General features: G+C 40.4%; 2 protein-coding genes across 3 annotated transcripts; one reads left to right on the top strand and one right to left on the bottom strand.

The window, feature by feature from the left end:
* The first annotated feature begins 1764 nt into the window (after positions 1-1764).
* cdkn1d (cyclin-dependent kinase inhibitor 1D) lies at positions 1765-6795 on the top strand. Of its 2 annotated transcripts, none has more exons than XM_085387061.1 (3): positions 1765-1941; positions 4060-4550; positions 4646-6795. In XM_085387061.1, exons 1-3 carry the CDS (start codon positions 1802-1804, stop codon positions 4702-4704), a joined length of 690 nt encoding a protein of 229 aa, XP_085243187.1. In that variant the 5' UTR covers positions 1765-1801; the 3' UTR covers positions 4705-6795. The 2 variants fall into 2 exon arrangements, with proteins under 2 accessions (XP_085243187.1, XP_085243188.1); XM_085387062.1 differs by lacking the exon at positions 1765-1941 and adding an exon at positions 2163-2399.
* A 1618-nt stretch (positions 6796-8413) lies between these two features.
* Positions 8414-16608, bottom strand: slc37a3 (solute carrier family 37 member 3). The gene is made up of 14 exons (XM_085387064.1): positions 16497-16608; positions 14143-14341; positions 13017-13131; positions 12649-12741; positions 12240-12323; positions 11942-12087; positions 11506-11602; positions 11311-11395; positions 10727-10935; positions 10503-10644; positions 9536-9637; positions 9167-9366; positions 8930-8995; positions 8414-8684 (listed from the first exon to the last, which is right to left on the bottom strand). The coding sequence occupies exons 2-14, from the start codon at positions 14217-14219 to the stop codon at positions 8592-8594; spliced, it is 1509 nt and encodes a 502-aa protein (XP_085243190.1). The 5' UTR covers positions 14220-14341; positions 16497-16608; the 3' UTR covers positions 8414-8591.
* Between the last annotated feature and the right edge of the window lie 219 nt (positions 16609-16827).

Genomic DNA, 16827 nt, shown 5'->3' on the forward strand with positions numbered 1-16827 from the left:
CACCTTTCCATAGCATTTTTTGCTTTGCATTCTGGGATGCGGCAGGGTACCATAGATGTGCAAAGGTCATTACGGTCTAGTAACTGGCTGTGAAATTAATGTAAATTTTCCATGTTCTCCAGTCCTCCAGAACACAGCATCGTCATTACTCTATTTACTTTTGTTGCTTCACCAGACACGTGTGGCCAAAACAGGCTGAACATCTTCACAAGGTTTGAAATTGCGCATTTTGGTTCACTTGGAATTCCCTTGGCTTTTTTTCTGTGTGAAAAGAAATCAAACCACTGGGAAAAAAGCATAAATTGAACTAAAGTAAAAGAACTATTTAAAAAAAACATGACTGTTAGGTCGTGTAAAACCACCCTAACATGCACGTTCTGTGGAAGGAACCTGAAGGGAGTTAAATGTAATAGATTTTAAAACTGGCAGAAACAATGTAATAAAACTGTGATATGGCACATAGTCTCAGACTATTTTTTTAACAGGGCTGGTACACGCTTTATCTTGAAACGTGACTGCGGTGTTGGCAAATCATCTCTAAAGATAACACCGGTCTCTAAATCTTTGGACATTATTTTACAATCTGAACTTCACCACCTAAAAGAAATCATTGGGATCAATAGATACATACCCGGCAAGAGAAACCCGATGCTTTACAAGAGCTGGATGGATAGAAATATAACTATTACACTCAGAAACATGTTTATGCTGAAAGGCTAACTTTGTATATTTCAATTTACTCCAACTTTTTTCTTCATGTTTATTTAGGGTGAAAAATCAGTTTTTGTGACTAGATACAAATGTAGGTGTTACTTTTTGTCATATACTGGATTCTGTTTACCATTATTTAAATCTCCTATCAAAACCACAACCAGTGGATTAGTAAAAACACTCTTATTTCCCCAAAACTAATGAATGGTTTTGATCCATCCAGTGATTTCTTCAACTGTAAAATTTGATTTTGAGTGCAATTAATGTGTTTTGTTTGTATGAAGGTGTTATTGAAACAACGGAACATCTCTTTGTTTTTGCACTCATGTTCAGTTGTTCTGGAAACAATTCATTGAATGGTACCAACAACAACAGCAACGTAGTATTATGTTTACTCCTATAATACATTATAACACCAAACAACCCAACAATGGGTCTACTGTTTGGTGTCCTCCTCGTTAATGGTTTACTCATTGAACCAAAGGTCTTTACTCACAAGGACAAAGTTTATCCAAGCTCCACGCACCCTGACTCAACTTTGTATCAAGTCCCAAAAGACAGAGAGTTATGCACGTTTTACATAAACAGATATATGATTTAATGTATTAAACACCTTATTAATTTGGTCAGCAGACAAATTGTCAATGAAAACATCATGTGTGATGGCATGCAGTACAATGTCACGTCGTTTTTTCAGAGCTGCAATTGCACAAGATTAAATCTAATTAATTTTCTTCAGGGTCAGAAAGCATTAAGTACATTATGTTCTTTTCAGTATTTATGATAATAAGTTGGTCAAGAGGTCAAGGGGAGAAGTAGCAATTGAGTTAAAAAACAAGTTCCTCTTTTACTAAATGCATTGAATCCTGTGAAGTAAGTTCAGGTGATTTATTTTTATTTTATTCCCTACTTGGTTGGAAATTTGTATTCAACTGGAAAAATGTAGGGCAAGTCCAAATGAGTCTGTCTGTCCAGCCCTGTCACGTTGCAGCTCAACGTGACTCGAGGATACGGGCACGTCGCCAAAATAAAACGTGATGCAAGCAAACACGGGAACTGTGTGTCACATTTGAGAGACGGAAAAGGGGAAATGGCGGCCACTGCCAAAATATTTGACCTACTTCTGAGCGCCGAGAGGGAGAAGCGAAACACAGCGCGGGGAGAGCGAAGAGGGAACAGGTTTGGGAAGAGAGCTGCGAGGAATTTCACATTTTCGCAAACATATCAGAGGTAAGAAGTTTGTCTTTATTAAAATGTGATACATTTTTATTAATCTATTTCCTGTAGCACGTTTATAGGTGTAGGTGTTTTTTGTGTGCATTTTTTTTTGTTCCCAAAAGAAGTGCAACGTGCTTCATATTTTAATCACGCTAATAAACTATTATATCGTTACTAACCTCCTGGCTGCGCTCCAGCAATCTTGTTTTGGTGGCGACCACGTGACCGACTTCTCGCGTAAGGACGTCCCCTGTCTCTTCGCAGTCCATAACAAACAAGTCGCGGATAAGGGGACAGGACCGACCCACCCGTGGGTAGTGTTTGAGTGAAACTTTGCAGCGTGACAGTGTTTATGTCCGCGAGGGCTGTCACACAGCAACACCGTTAATTCCTCAAACCGGTGCGACAAAATAGCTGGAGCAGTCAAAGCGACACTTTTACCGGACTATTCTGAGATACTGACGCCTATGGTAAGATAAAAAATAATAATGTTTATAATACTAGTATTAATATTGCTGGTGGTCATTATAGACATATATAGGCTAGTTTTTATTTTTCCTTTTCTTAATAAGACGCTAGCTTTGTTTTAATCTTTCTTTGAAGCTAACAGAGTTTGCTCGCCTCACTGCTTAAATGTAAGCGTTCTGTATGCTTTCGTAAGAAAAAATAGTGCGTGTGTGTTGTTTTATGTAGCAAGGGCGAAGAGACTAGAAAAGACATGAGGCTGTTTGTGTGTCGCATCTCATTGACCCACATCCTCGTTTAATGTAACTGCGTCACGAACTCTGGCTGCTCCCTTGTTAACCCGCAAAACCTTAAAAAATAACACCCACCGCTGTGCGTTTATCCGCAGTTTAATGCCAGTGTTATAGTGCTGCAAAGGAAATAAATGCATTTTAAAGTGGAGGGATATATATTTATTTATGTTTAGTTTGAGGAGTGGAGGATTTTTTTCCCCTCGGGGACACCGAGCATAGTAGAAACCTGACCACCAGCACACCGCGCCCACTTCATTTTCGACGCAAACAACTTTCTCTCAGGGAGCGCGGTCCTCTTACTGAACACAAAAACTGTTATGTGCCCGTTTTTTAAATGTTTTTGTACGGCAATGTGAGTTAAAATAGGTCATTGAAGTTATAAATATGTAATACGCACTCACTTAGGAAAGTGTTTGAATTGTTGTGGTTTGGGACATTGTAACGGTTCCTGTGGGTGTGCAGGTGCCGTAAATGCATTTAAGTGTACGTGTGAAAGTATAAGCATTATAAAGTATTAGGTGTCAGACAGTTGCGCAACTCCCTCACCCCCCAACCCAGGGTCTAATTGCTGTCTTTCAGGCTTATCTTCGCCCGATAGAGTGCTGGTATGTTCAAGAGCAGAATAGGCGAATTTGTAAAGTGCGTTTTCACCTCTGGAAAAACAGTGTCTTAACGGAACGTTTCTAAATCAGTTATGCAGGCAGGGGGAAAAAAAAGGCAATTCATGACCACAAACCAATTTCCAGCGCTGGGCTCCCTTCCTGAGGGTTTTGACCTACATTTGCATGGGCAAAATCATTTAGTGTTTATGTATTTATTTTAGCTTTAGGTCTGCCTTCAGGGAGGAAAGACAACTTTTTACGCTGCATTAAGTGCGTGGCAATAACTGCCTATCCCAAATACCATGTTTGTTCTTTTTAAGCCCCGGGAAGTTAGTTGGAGTTGTTTGTAAAATGTTAACTGGGTTTGGCTGGGAGTTGGAAACCAGCGGAGGCTGTGCTCAGAATTCATCAGTCTGCCTCTAATGAAATATCACAAATGCAGGGGAAACATTTTTTTGTCGACCTTCTGACCATTACTGTCGACCTTTGGCCTGTGAACACCAGAGCAGGTTGCTGGAGATTTATTTGGCGTTAGCTCATGTACCTGTTGCTGCAACAGTTACTCAGCAGGTGAGGGCACATGTGTGTGTGTGTGTGTGATCACATAAAACATGTGGGCGCCCAAGAGGCCGATATGGGTGAGGGCGGGAGTTTAGGTGTTCAAAAGCTTGAGTGTGTGCGTGTGTAATCTGTGCCAGTAAAACCTCAGATCACACCTCATTTGGAACTCCACTGGACTAATATATCCATGTGTGTTTGCTCTCTGATAGGGACATGGCGATGGCCTCTAAATCAATAGCGGAACCAGCTATGGAATCTGACCCAGAGCTTTCGCGCCTGGGAGGCATCGAGGCCTGGAAGTTGAAGGCGGGGCCGGTGCGGAAGAACCTCTTTGGGCCCGTGGATCACCAGCAGCTGCAGCAGGACTTCCAGCGACTGTTCTGCATGAGCGTGGAGGTGGCCAACAAGCGCTGGAACTTTGACTTCCAGAGCGACGTGCCGTTAGAGGGCTCCAACATCCAATGGGAGGCACTAAGGTGTCAGGACGTGCCGGCGTTTTACCACAGCTGCACGGTTCGACCGCTGGCGAGGTCTGGAGCTGAGAAGACAAAGGAGAGACGGCGGACGTCGTCTTTGTCGGGCGAGGGTTCGCCTGGGTCGAGCGCCTCGTCTGGGTCTGGGGACGAGTACCTAGAAGTAACCACTAGGGGGTGCTACCGGATCCAGCGAACGGGGAAACGCAGACAGGCTGCGATCACAGGTGAGTTCGCTGGATTAGCTTGATTAAGACAAGGAAAGTTAAACCTCTGTGGTCACACTCATAACTGATTTCCACTCTGTTCTCTCACTCTGCAGATTTCTTCAAGGTAAAGAAGAGGAGGCTCCTGCATAACAAGGCTTCCTCTCGGCAGTAGAAAAAGCACAATGAGCGGAGGATCACCAAGTGGTCGACATCCCTCCTCACATCACCTCATATGCATCACATGTAGATATGTAGCAATATGCAAGTGACTGTCCACAAGCTCATACATGCATGAGCTTAAAAACTTCTGACACCACATACCTTTATAACTCAGCACAAGGAAGCTACCATTGCCCAAGTAAATTAGACTCTAGAAATCGGTTTTTGTGGATAGCTAGAAATAATAATAATAATAATACTGTATACTCTTCATACTGTTAGCTTTTTTTGTTAACTATACTGTGAAATCATTCTGAATGCACTCTCGCAGGATCCAACAGAAAACAGGCTCTAGTTTGAAGAGGTTAATGTTCTTCTGAACGTGCCTTAAGTAGTATTTGACCTCAGCCCTTGACCTTTTTTTTTTCTCCCCACCCTCCCTCTTGCTGCAAGTCATAAGTGATTTTCATTTGACAAGTTTAGCCTTTAGTCTAACCCCACAGCGCGTGGGGTCAAAACCTCGCCCGTAGTCAAAATGTGGTGACGTGACTGGGATCAACCTTTGGGGCAAAAGGTCAGCGGTGGAGGTTTCTTAGGGAATGTGGCTGTACGTCAGGGTTTTAAATTATAATAATGTTTCATATATCACTATTTATTATTCAGATTGATAAAAAAAATAAAGTGTAAAAGCGAGGTAATTAAATTACAACTTAGACTACAAGCCCTTATGGCTCATAAAACACTCCACCGTTGCCACTTAAAACTATCTGAAACCATCAAAACACAGCAAAAAAAAAAAAGTACAAACTATTTCCCCCTTTTTTTGCTTTATATTATTAGCATCTTTTTGGCAACAGACTATAAACATATCTTAATGGTTGGCTTAAGCTTTTATTAATGTAGCATGTTCCCACTCTTCGTGTGATATTGTAAATGCGAATGTAGTGTTTTTATCACTGTGGTGCAGCTCAGAGGAACCAAATCTTCTGGTTCTACCGTTTAACTTTTTTTTTTAATATATAAAAAAGTGTCACATTTTCTGTTGCTGTGCAGTTGTATAAGGCTTGTATATAGAAGATACATATATGTATGTGTGAGTGTGTCAATGTTTTTTCTCCCCTTTTATTTTGTTTTTTCATTCGTTTTAAAAGTTGCGGCAGCTGATGCAGTCCAACCAAAGGATTAAGTTGCACACTGTTTGAGCGATCAGTTGTGGGTTACAGAAAGTCTCCAACACTTTAAAAACAAAAAGAGTTTTTCTGTTGTGATCCGTTACTGCATGTTTTGTGACTCAAATAGCATGCGGCTTGCCCTAGCTACAGTGATTCTAATTTGTATAAGGGTAAAAAGCCATAGCCTGGGTTTATCTGTTGTAACTACCTCATCATAAAATTCAATAACACAAATATAAGAAAATCAGAAAAAGACAAAAAAAATCAATCAGTGTAGCTCAGGTTGTTTGTGTCTACAGGCATGAAAGAGAGACAGACTCAACGAGGGGGAAGTTGTTATTCTGTTGTGGTAAAAACCTGTTGCTTCGTGTCGGGTTTCTCATCAGGTGAAAGAGTCAGTGTGTCATAGGGCCGTGCAGAGGAAACTCGCCGAGGGGCGGTGTGGGGTTAGCTTTTGTTGTTGTTCCCTTTACTTTGCTTTGACACCATTCCCAAAATACACATGAGGAAAACAACAAGGGTCAGATTTAACCAGAACAAGAGGAAAAAGGTCTCAGATCCTATCTGGATCAAAGGATTTCTGCATCCAGATGATGAGTGGTCTGTAAGTGCCCCCCCTCCAGAGTGTGTCTGTCTCTCTTTCATGACTCAGCTGCCTCACCATGAAAGTAGTTGTTTATAATCATGTTGGGTTTGACTTCCATGATTTTGCACAACTGTTTTTCACACATTTCATAAAAGCAGAAATTGCTTCTTCTTTATTTTTAAAATCTTTTACTTTATCTCTGTGTAAGTTTGAATGTGCATCTGTTTTCTCAGCGTGTTTGTAGTAACTTATTTTCAGTCTTTGTCATTTGTTTTCAGAGGGACATCATTTTAAATTCCCCATTCTTTCTTGTTGTTTTGGTTTAGTTTTGTTTTGCTGTAACTAACTAATTGTTTTTCTTTGAAACCATATCATTGCACTACTTTAAACATTTTTGACAAAGGAACTACTTTTTTTATGGTAATCTTCAAAAATAAGGAAAAAAAAAATTCTTAAAGAGAAACAGACATGGAGTAGATGTGTCCAAGCAGATCTGCCATGTTGTTGAACGTGGCTTCTAACGGTTAAGCAGCATTTTGTAGCTTTGCTCCTCAAATCCACTAAGAGGAAAAATAAAAATAAAATAAAATCTAAGAAAAATTTGGACAGAAATAGAATGAATCTCTAGTGTCTCACTCTGCTCAAGCAACCACTGCTTTCCTAACTCACCTGTCGCAGCTATATTAAAAGGTAGTGCATACTTTGTATATGCATGAATGTATGACAATATTTCCATACGATTTATAATAATTTTTTTTAAACTGTAATTTAATACTGGTATATGTATCTTTGCAACATGTAAGAAGTGTAATTAAAAGAGATTAATTGTTGAGTTGAATGAAGGCTGTTGGTGTTTTAATGTGCTTCAGTCAGTTAAATGTTTATGAATTATATGGATATAAACTGAAATTACCAGCACAACACTTGTTTCTGCTTCAACAGGAAAGAAAAGGGAGTGAAGGTTTAAGTTTGCATTCAGAGCACCCCCTGGTGGATTTGATACAACACTGCACAGACAGCAAACCATGAAATAAAAATTGCATTTATTTAAAACAAAAAACAGTTACATTTGTTAAAAATTATATGGAATCTCATATGATTTTTTTTATTTTCAAGAGACAAAGAAAATTTCTTAGCATGATAAAAAAAATTGCAATAGCTATTCCTAAATGTGCTTTACACAATCCTATATAGCTACATGCAAATGTGCAGCTAAATTAACCATCTTAACCAGAACAAATTGCCCACCTTGCAGATACCACTGCATCTAAATTAAACATATTTACCTACACTGGCTGTTAAAACCTAAATCTGGACATAACCTACATGGATTTACAGTTAAAAATCAGTTAAAACATATGCAGGGCTCCTGATGCACACAGGCAAACCTTTCCACCATGGTAGTGTGTTTTACAGAAATAAGGCATGCTATGCTGTTAACACAGAGTTTAAGAACATTTCTGCCCGTGTGTGCAAGTTAAGACACTAAAACTTAAGATGTCAACATTCGAGCAAACAGTAAATGGAAAAGGGAAAAATGAAAATCACATGTACACAGAATGAAGAGAACCAGCCCCCTGCCATGAAAAGACTTTACAGTACAACATTAAAACACAATTACAAAAAACTGTACACAGGTGAGATAAAATGGCAGTGATCTGGAGCTTTCCCAGACCTCTAAAAGTGATTTATTAAAATATTTTAAGGCTTGTGCCTGATTACTGTGAGAAGAACATAGTGCAATATTTAAAATGACTAAAATATGATACATATCTACAAGAACTGATTACAGAGTTCTACTTTACAATCACTGTTCACATTCCTTGGGCATTAAGCTTTCTCAAAGAGTCTGATCTTTACGGTAAGAAGCTCTAGTTTCTATATTTGGCAACACTGATTCAAATACATCAACATTCACATCCATTTAAAACCTTAAAATATACACATTAGTACATTCTGGGATGTTTTACAAAGCCCTGAATATACAGAACAGTGCAACCTGTTGTGGTTTTTTTCTTCTTAAGGCAAGGACTTCAGCTCAAACTCCAAATCTTACATGCACTGTAAGTAGCATCATCTTTCAACAACCACAAAATCACACCAGACCTGATTACAGTAAAAACTGATGGTGGTTAAGATTTCTTACAGCTGCCGTTGCCGCGCTCGCCTCTCTGTCCACATGGCCCGCAGCTCTCTAACAAGCAAGGGAGTGATGAACACAATGCTGCCCGCAGTCTGTAACACGAAGAGAAGAAGCCTTAAGCAACAAGCGCAAACTGTATATAAAAGATGGATGGAATGTCTTGGACTGAAAAGTGTAACCAGGTGTCATGCTTCGTGACGGTCAGCAGGGGGAGTTTATAAGAAATCCAGCTTACATCTCACTTGATTTACGACCTCGGTAAACACCTTTCTGATTAATTCAAAGTTAAAGTCTTATTTAACACATTTTGTCCTTTTAAGGATAAGAATTATCTTACCATGACAATGAAGAAGTAGAACACGCTCATCCAGCCCAGCTTGCTCTCTATCAGAGACACCAAGTACTAGAAGACGAGGGAGAAAATGGTCAAATTAAAGGTCAGTCTGATCACTCGTGTGTATACAGTCAATGTCATAGCTGTGTCACAAAAAGGCATCAGTGGAAGCAAACATGCTCTCATGCTGCCAAATTCATTCTGTTTAATTCTCCAATTTGATTTTTTTTTCATCTTTACCTGTCCTGCAGCAGCTCCTATACTTCCAGTTCCATCCACTATACCAGTGACAGTAGCCAAGGCCTCCTTACTGCCCCTCAGAGCATCCTGCCTGCCAAGGTCAGCAGATATGGCCGAACTGATTATGTTGGACGGCCCACCAATGAAGAGTCCGGTAATAGCTAGCAGCACACCGTTTATCACCTGGTCATTAGGTGATCCTGAGAGAGTGGATTTTAAACGCAAAATTAATCGTGTGAATTTTAAACCTTACAGTGTTATTGTGAGTTTGACGCCTTGACTCATGAAATGCAGTTTTTTTTGTTTTATTATTATGAAGAAGAAGATATCAGATCGTGAGCTGTTGTTAGATGACGTGCATGTACTTACGGCTGTATCCCACCAGGGCTCCGATTGCCAGCATCAGACTGACGACCAGCACCGGCGCTCTCTTCCCCATAAAGTCAGAGATCAGACCCTGAAATGTTCCTCCTGATACAAAAAATAGCATGATCAAGGCAAATTAGGAACTGACAAACTGCAAAGTTATTTACCAATGAATACATTACACGTGGGGCTGCATACATTACAGCTCCACTTTAGGACCCTGCCAAAAATAAATAAATATTCACACCACACATTATTTTGTTTAAACCACCATTAAGTACAGCAAGGATCAAAATCAGCCGTGCCGCACACCTGTCGAGGGCGTACTCTGCCTCTCAACTTATGACAGCTGGGATGGCCTCTAGCCCCGCCCCCTACACTGAATTAGACAAGTGGAAGAAAATAGATGGATGAAGGATCCAAATCAAGTTATGCTTATCTGATGGTGCCCCCACCTCCAGAGGCTGCATGCCCCACCGTTAGAGAACCACTGCACTACTATAAGTTGTGATAATAACATTCTATTATTAAGCATCATACAAAATGATGAGTGATAAGTGATTTTAAACGGGACCTTTACTGCTCATTACCAGCTCCAATGGTTTTATTCTTGGACTCTATAAGAGCAGCTTTGCTTTGATCCCAGCTCCAAACAATCTCACACTGGTCCCCAGCTCATCAGTTCTCTGAAACAAGCTGTTTTAGTTCCTCTCCTTACATACTTCCTTTAAGCAAACTTTGCCCTGATTGGTTGCCCCTCGCAAACAAAGTGTAAAGAGCGGGAGGGATCTGAGATGACCATATCAGGACTATGGTTGCACAGCCAAAAGTCGGGAAAAACATTTCTGGAAAGAGTGTTCAGAGAAGCCTGAGTGTTTAGTCACAGGGATGACTGACTGTTTCTTTCAAAATAGAAAGTCAAACCTCAGTTTTATAACAGAACTTTTTTCTTTTTCAAGCAGCTGCTTACCGATGATTCCTCCGACATCATACCACACAGACAGGCGGTCGGCCTGGGCTTCCTTCCACTTGTAGTTGTTGCTCAAGTAGAAGGGAAGCCAGAAGAAGAAGGAGTAGTTGACCAGCTTCAGACATGCATAAGCCAGGGAATACTGCAGTGCAAGCGAGACAAAGTCATCACACTATAAAAACATTGTTATATAGTTTTATATAGTTCGTCTTCTTCACACTCACAGGCAACACCCCAGGAAGACAGAAAGCCTTTAAGAAGCCGATGGCCTGTGGAGACTCAGCTGGAGGCTCTACAGGCTGCTCGACAGACTGGCCTCGCCTGCTGTACTTCTCCACCTCCACCTCATCCTCCTCGTCGCTCATCAGAGGCTTGTGGCTGTCTGTGTCTGTCTCAATGGGGCTGAGTCCAGTTTCTGACTCCAAGCTCAGACCTGACACACACACACACACATTAAAGGAGACCATAAGTTTAATCAAAAGTTTAGCTTATTCAAACTGTTTCAACTTGAGGTAGAGACGAGTTCACACCTCTCATGGAAAGAAGTTATAAAAAGTAAAGATACAAAGTTGATGGTATTTCAAAACAAGCTGAAACCTGATCACATAGTATATGCACCAATGTATTAAGAAGAAATGAGGGTTATAAATTTTTAAGCATTATGGAGAATATGAACACATATGCAACATTCTGGGAAGTACTTTGAGTCACCTTAATATATTTAAAGCATGCAAAAACAAAAAAACAAGCAAACACCCTGCAAATTTTTTACATTTTTAACATCTAACTTGCTTCCTGAAGTCCTTACCAACTTCCTTTGGGGAGGTAAGCAGGCCGAAGAACACGACCACCCCTCCCGCAAACTGCACAACAGAGGTCACCAGGAAGGCGTACTGCACACAGCAACAGTCAGCACATTATTTCAGTGCTTAGTTGTTGGCAATGTTAAGTGGGGCGGGGGGGGGCGGCAACAATAAAACATGTTTGTCTATGTGTGCTTCACCTCATATCCATATTTGAGAACACTGGAAGCAAGGAAAGCACCCAGGATGTTGCCTACAGAGGCGCATGCACTCCACAGGCCAAACACAAAACCACGACTGAAAAAGAGATAAATGGCATTAAGTTTATTTATAGAACAGCTTTAAGTATTTTTTACTCTGTCACTCGCCGTTTTTAATATGAGCAGAATATGCCCTGCTGCAGAGCAAAACTGGGTCTAAATAGGCCTATGTTCTCACTGTGGCACCAGTGAATAGAGGCTATTGATGGCGAGTGTGAGCATCTGTATTTCCATTTGGGTGTGTATGATGAAGGTCGACTTGGCAAATATGAGCCTGACTAATATTTCTGGGTTGGACAGATGCTGTGTCTGTGATCCAAACTCATCTGGCAGCCGTTAAGGCAAAGATAATGACATTCACAGAAATGACACGCACCCCGCCTTCCCGAACCAGTTGCCCATGACGGCCACCACGCAGGGCCAGACGGCCGACTGCAGCAGGCCGTTCAGCACCCACAGGCTGCTGTACAGGTAGATGTTGTAGATGTGGAGCCATTCAGTCAAAGTGCCAAACACAAACTCCTGCAGAAACATGCACAGCTTTCTTGAGTGTTTGGTGTTATAGTTGTCAGAAACTTTACTTTTTGTGTGGATTTTATACAGATACCAGCAATGATTAATGCAAAAACCACCACCCTAATAATCAATCATATAATTCTGTACTATGTACTAACCACTGCAGCAGAGCCACACAGGCCGAAGCAGAGCACATAGCGGAGGTTCACTCTGTCTCCAATCATACCACTCAGATACAGACCCTGTGTGGACACGAACAAAAAAATGGAGAAAATAAATAAATAAATAAAAGTCTGATCTGATTTTGTTCAAATTACAGGCATAATGTACTTTCTCAGTGAGTTCCAAGAACAAATCTGATACTTAGTGTTACAGAGATGTGCTGGCCTTTGTTTTACTCTTATCATAATCCACACAGGTCACCAGATGGTTCAAATGATTTCCATTCCTGAGTAAATGCAGGCCCAACTTGGCACGGGGTCGATACACAAAATTATCTTCTGCTCACAGTTTTACCAATTTGTGTGGCAGACGCATCCTAATAAACAATGAAAATCATGTACTCACCACTGCATATGAGAAGAGGAAGATGGAGTCCAGAATCCCCAGAAACAGAGTGGCCTGCTTTTCATCCTCAAACAGACGATTATCCTGCCAGGTCTGGGACAGTCAGAGAAAACGTGATTGTGCAGAGTTCATACAGGCTCTTAGACCAAGGACGTGACTGTAAAAGTTTTGCTTTTGTGCATCAGGGATTAAGTTAAACTGCAGAGAAGCTAAGTGTGCACATTGAAAAACAATAACACACAAAAAAAAGTAAAAAAAAACAAAGGCTTTACTTTGGAATTGTGGCCAGCCAAAAATATTTCTGACTTATTTTAATTTCAGCGTTGTATATGTGGGAGACACATTGTTCTGTGCTGTATGCTCATTACCTCGCCAGGCGAGAAGTCAGGTGAGCTGTCATTAAGAATGAAAGGCGTCCACTGAGCTGAGATGCTCACTTTCACATTGCTGAATGTCTTCCTGGACGCATGCAGCAACACGTAGCTGGAAAGACAGAAAGCAGTTTTACTCAGAAAGGAATGACAAAACATATGTGGACAAACATTTACTGAAAGTGCAGCGCAGTTATTTCATTCTTATTTAATATGATGGATCAATTAAAGGTTACATTTATGAGTTTTGAACATGCTTTTTGTTTTGAACACGGATTTTTGAGGGCTCTTGGGTACAACAGCTCTCTACTTGTAAATAAAAAGGTAAAATTCCAAAGTAATGTCATTTCAGCTGTGCAAGAAACACTGAAATTACATACTTAAAAATGAAAATGAAAAAAAAAAACCCCAAACAAAATCCACTTCCAAAACAACTGAATGCTTAAGCCAAATTTATGCTTGTAATAAAGATTTCATGCACAAATGTCCGATGCCATGGCAACAGCAATTGCTCTATATGACTTTTACTTGAACCAAAATAAAGCAAAGCCTATTATATGATACACACTGTCTATTTAAAACGACATTAATTTCTTTGCTAGATTTGTTAAATAAAAGAAAACTAAAACTAAACGTTAGTAGCAAAAATAGGGTTACAGCGAACAACTAATAAACCTCCACAGTGAATAGGGATGTGCATTTCCATGCATATGATTTGATCAAAAATTGTTAAAAAACAAACAAGAAAATGGATACATTTATTTTTTCCTACACTCTAATGTGTTTCAGAGTATGATAATAAAACAAGACAGATAAATCTGAGCTGATTTAATCTCTCATAGATCTTTAACTTGACCTCACAGCTCACATGCATTCACACTGCATTAACTATATGGCTAGATTGGACTTGCTGGGATTAAAACTGCTGCAAAAAATGTGTGTAAATTCCATCATTCCAGATACAGTTTCAAGTTTTCAAGTTTGTGCAGCTCTTGTCAGTTTTCTGTTAGTCTGTGGATATCTCACGTAGCACAATGTTATCTAGACACCGGCACAGGATGACATTTGCATTCCTACTCAAGGCTTACAGGAAGTTCTATAGGGCGGGGTGACTCCAAATTACCTAAAGAAGGTGAGAAGAAAGACAACCAGATGATGATGAGTGTACTGTGACAGAGAGGCACAGCATGATGGAGGCATCACAGGAGCGGCCAAAACAAGAAAGAGGAGGAAGGTGTTGGTGAAGGTCTTCGAGGACAGGGAGGGGGTTCAGCTAGAGTCTTCCACTATACCACATGGGACAAACACATCACTAGACGTGCCTGGAGAAGAAAGAAAGCCAATGTCAAACTAAATAACGTATTTTTCATTCAGCACTGATTATAGGACAGGGCTGCAGACACAGACCACAGGGGAAACTCCTCTGATTACATAAAGAAGGCAGATTTTACAGAAGCCTATGGGAAAACAACCCCTCAGCTCCCCTTATCTATCACCTGTGTAAACACTTTCCTTATGAGCTTATGGCTTCAGCTGACAGTCACAAGTTTTATCTAATAAAACACACTGTTTGTGTTGTAAATTTTTATCCCAACAAAAGTGAAACACAATGATAAAGCAGGGTTTTCTTTAGGCAAGGCCTAACAAGACTGACCAGTATGGTGCTCGGCCCTGGTTTTAAAACCAGGATGGGTAACATCACTCTGTTCAAAGCTTCACACCAATACACCCTGACCTCACTATCCATATGGTGGGTACATCCAGCTATCATATACAGTCTATAGTTCAATGGAGACTGTGGGATAAATATTATTGTGGCTCATTAATTCGTTTCAAGTCTCTGATAATTCCAATATGGCAGCCAGTCAGTACTTCTTGTTAAAGAACTATGTCCCCATAGGTTAAAAGATAAATATGAAGTAATGCACCTCGTCTGAAAGGTGGGATTTGTGTGTTGCCTTAAAAAAAAGAGGGCTCAATGGACCCAGTGTACACTGACTGTCTTCATTCCATCCTGTTCAGCTGTAACACTGCTTTGCTTCATCTTTATAGCGCTCTACCAGCTCAGAATACATGGACCAAACTGATGGCAAAATTCTGGTGAGCTGCTGATGACCTGCTTGCTTAGCATGACTATTTTAATGCTTGGACCAATTTCTTGAAGTCAGTTTGAGATCTGAGTTTTCTAACTCTCGACACATTTGATAAAAGTGGTCGAAAGCAGGTGTGAAAAATAAAAATGAAAGTCACTTCGAGTACTTGACACGGGAAATCCTGAGGGGCCGGTGTTGTGCCAAAAAGTGATTGCCTGCCAAAAACTGATTTCCGGTATTTGCCAAAAACTGATTGCTCGTATTTCAACTGCTATAAGTAACTTGTTGGGCTATAATATGTGAAACATATGTCAAATGTATCCCTTGTGGATGACATAAAGTCATCTTGAGCCACAAACAACATTCGTGTAACAAGGTAGAAGCCGCAATCAGTTTTTGACAGTGACTTTTATATAACCTTTATTTATGCAGTTACAAAAATCTCATTAACATAAAAAATGTCTTTTGTAAGAGTAAGTTGGCCAAGAGGACAGCAGACATGGCAGCAAATATTACAATAGTTCTGTAAAATTATTTTAAGTGGGGATAAAGGACCGGATTGGTTATAATGTAAGTACAATAACACAGACTTATAAAGATACTTGAAAAACAGATAATTTTTTAATTCTATATATAACCCCTTTGTAAACCCGAAGCTATTTACCAACATACGTAAAGATATTACACATAAAAAATACACAGAAACATTGGAAATCAGTTTTTGGCAGTATTACACAGTATCTACAATAGTTTGTACACCCTTGTTTAAACTCTAGTTTTAAACTAGATGCAATACAAAAACAAAACTCTGTAACAGTGGCAAATGAGGTGCATGGGAAAGTTTAATCATGGACACCTCTTTTCATTCATTTTGCTGTTATAGAACCTTCATATAGGACAGAAGTGTCTGACAAGCTCCCAGAAGACAAAAAGGATCTAACAAAAAATTGTCTGCAGTGTGGGCTATGCTGTGCACTTAATACAGCACACTGGAGGAATATGACCGAGACGTGCTGTGCTGACAAATTTCGATAGCTCGGAACAGACGGGCTTTTGTTTTGAACTAAGCAATCACAATTTTATGGACTCCGTGGTTAAATAATGATTTACGTCTTCGTGGATCAACGACACATCTTGCCACTGAAGTTATAAACCCTCCACTGTTGTTCTGCCAACCGAATTAACGTTTATTTTGTGAAAAGAAGCTACTGCCACACCTACAGAGCAGTTTCTCTCCACCTCGGCTTTCTTAGTAACAAGCCGCATACTGGTTCGAGCCTTTCGAGTCAATTCCGGGTTCGTTGCGCCTTTAAAATCACCACAAACATCTCCGAAAAAACAGCTGACTGCTACTAACTCTTTGAAAACAAAAACATATGCTGACCTTTCAGCTCTGAGTCCCGTTGGCTAGCTTGCTCTTGATGAAGCGTCAGTTTTGTGTTTACTGTGTGTTGCCCCGTCACTCCAAACGTCAACTTTCGCAGAGCGCCAAGGCGCGCTGCTGCCGCCAGTAGGACAGGAGTGGAATTACAGCTCCCCCCACCGCCCCAAAAATAACAGCTGGGATTGACTGTTGAAAAAAAAAGTGAGCCAGCTGCTCACATTTCACCTGCTGCCGTGCCACTTGTTCGCGAGAACCCAACTTTCATTGGCTACAAGCAAATGTATTTACAGTTTAAAAACTGCAGCGCCAAAAAAGTCCGTTTACAGCAGGG

This window comes from Rhamphochromis longiceps, linkage group LG17, assembly GCF_057381845.1.
Source record: "Rhamphochromis longiceps isolate RC_006_pf linkage group LG17, R_longiceps_female_GT1.1, whole genome shotgun sequence".
Taxonomy (NCBI): Eukaryota; Metazoa; Chordata; class Actinopteri; order Cichliformes; family Cichlidae; genus Rhamphochromis; species Rhamphochromis longiceps.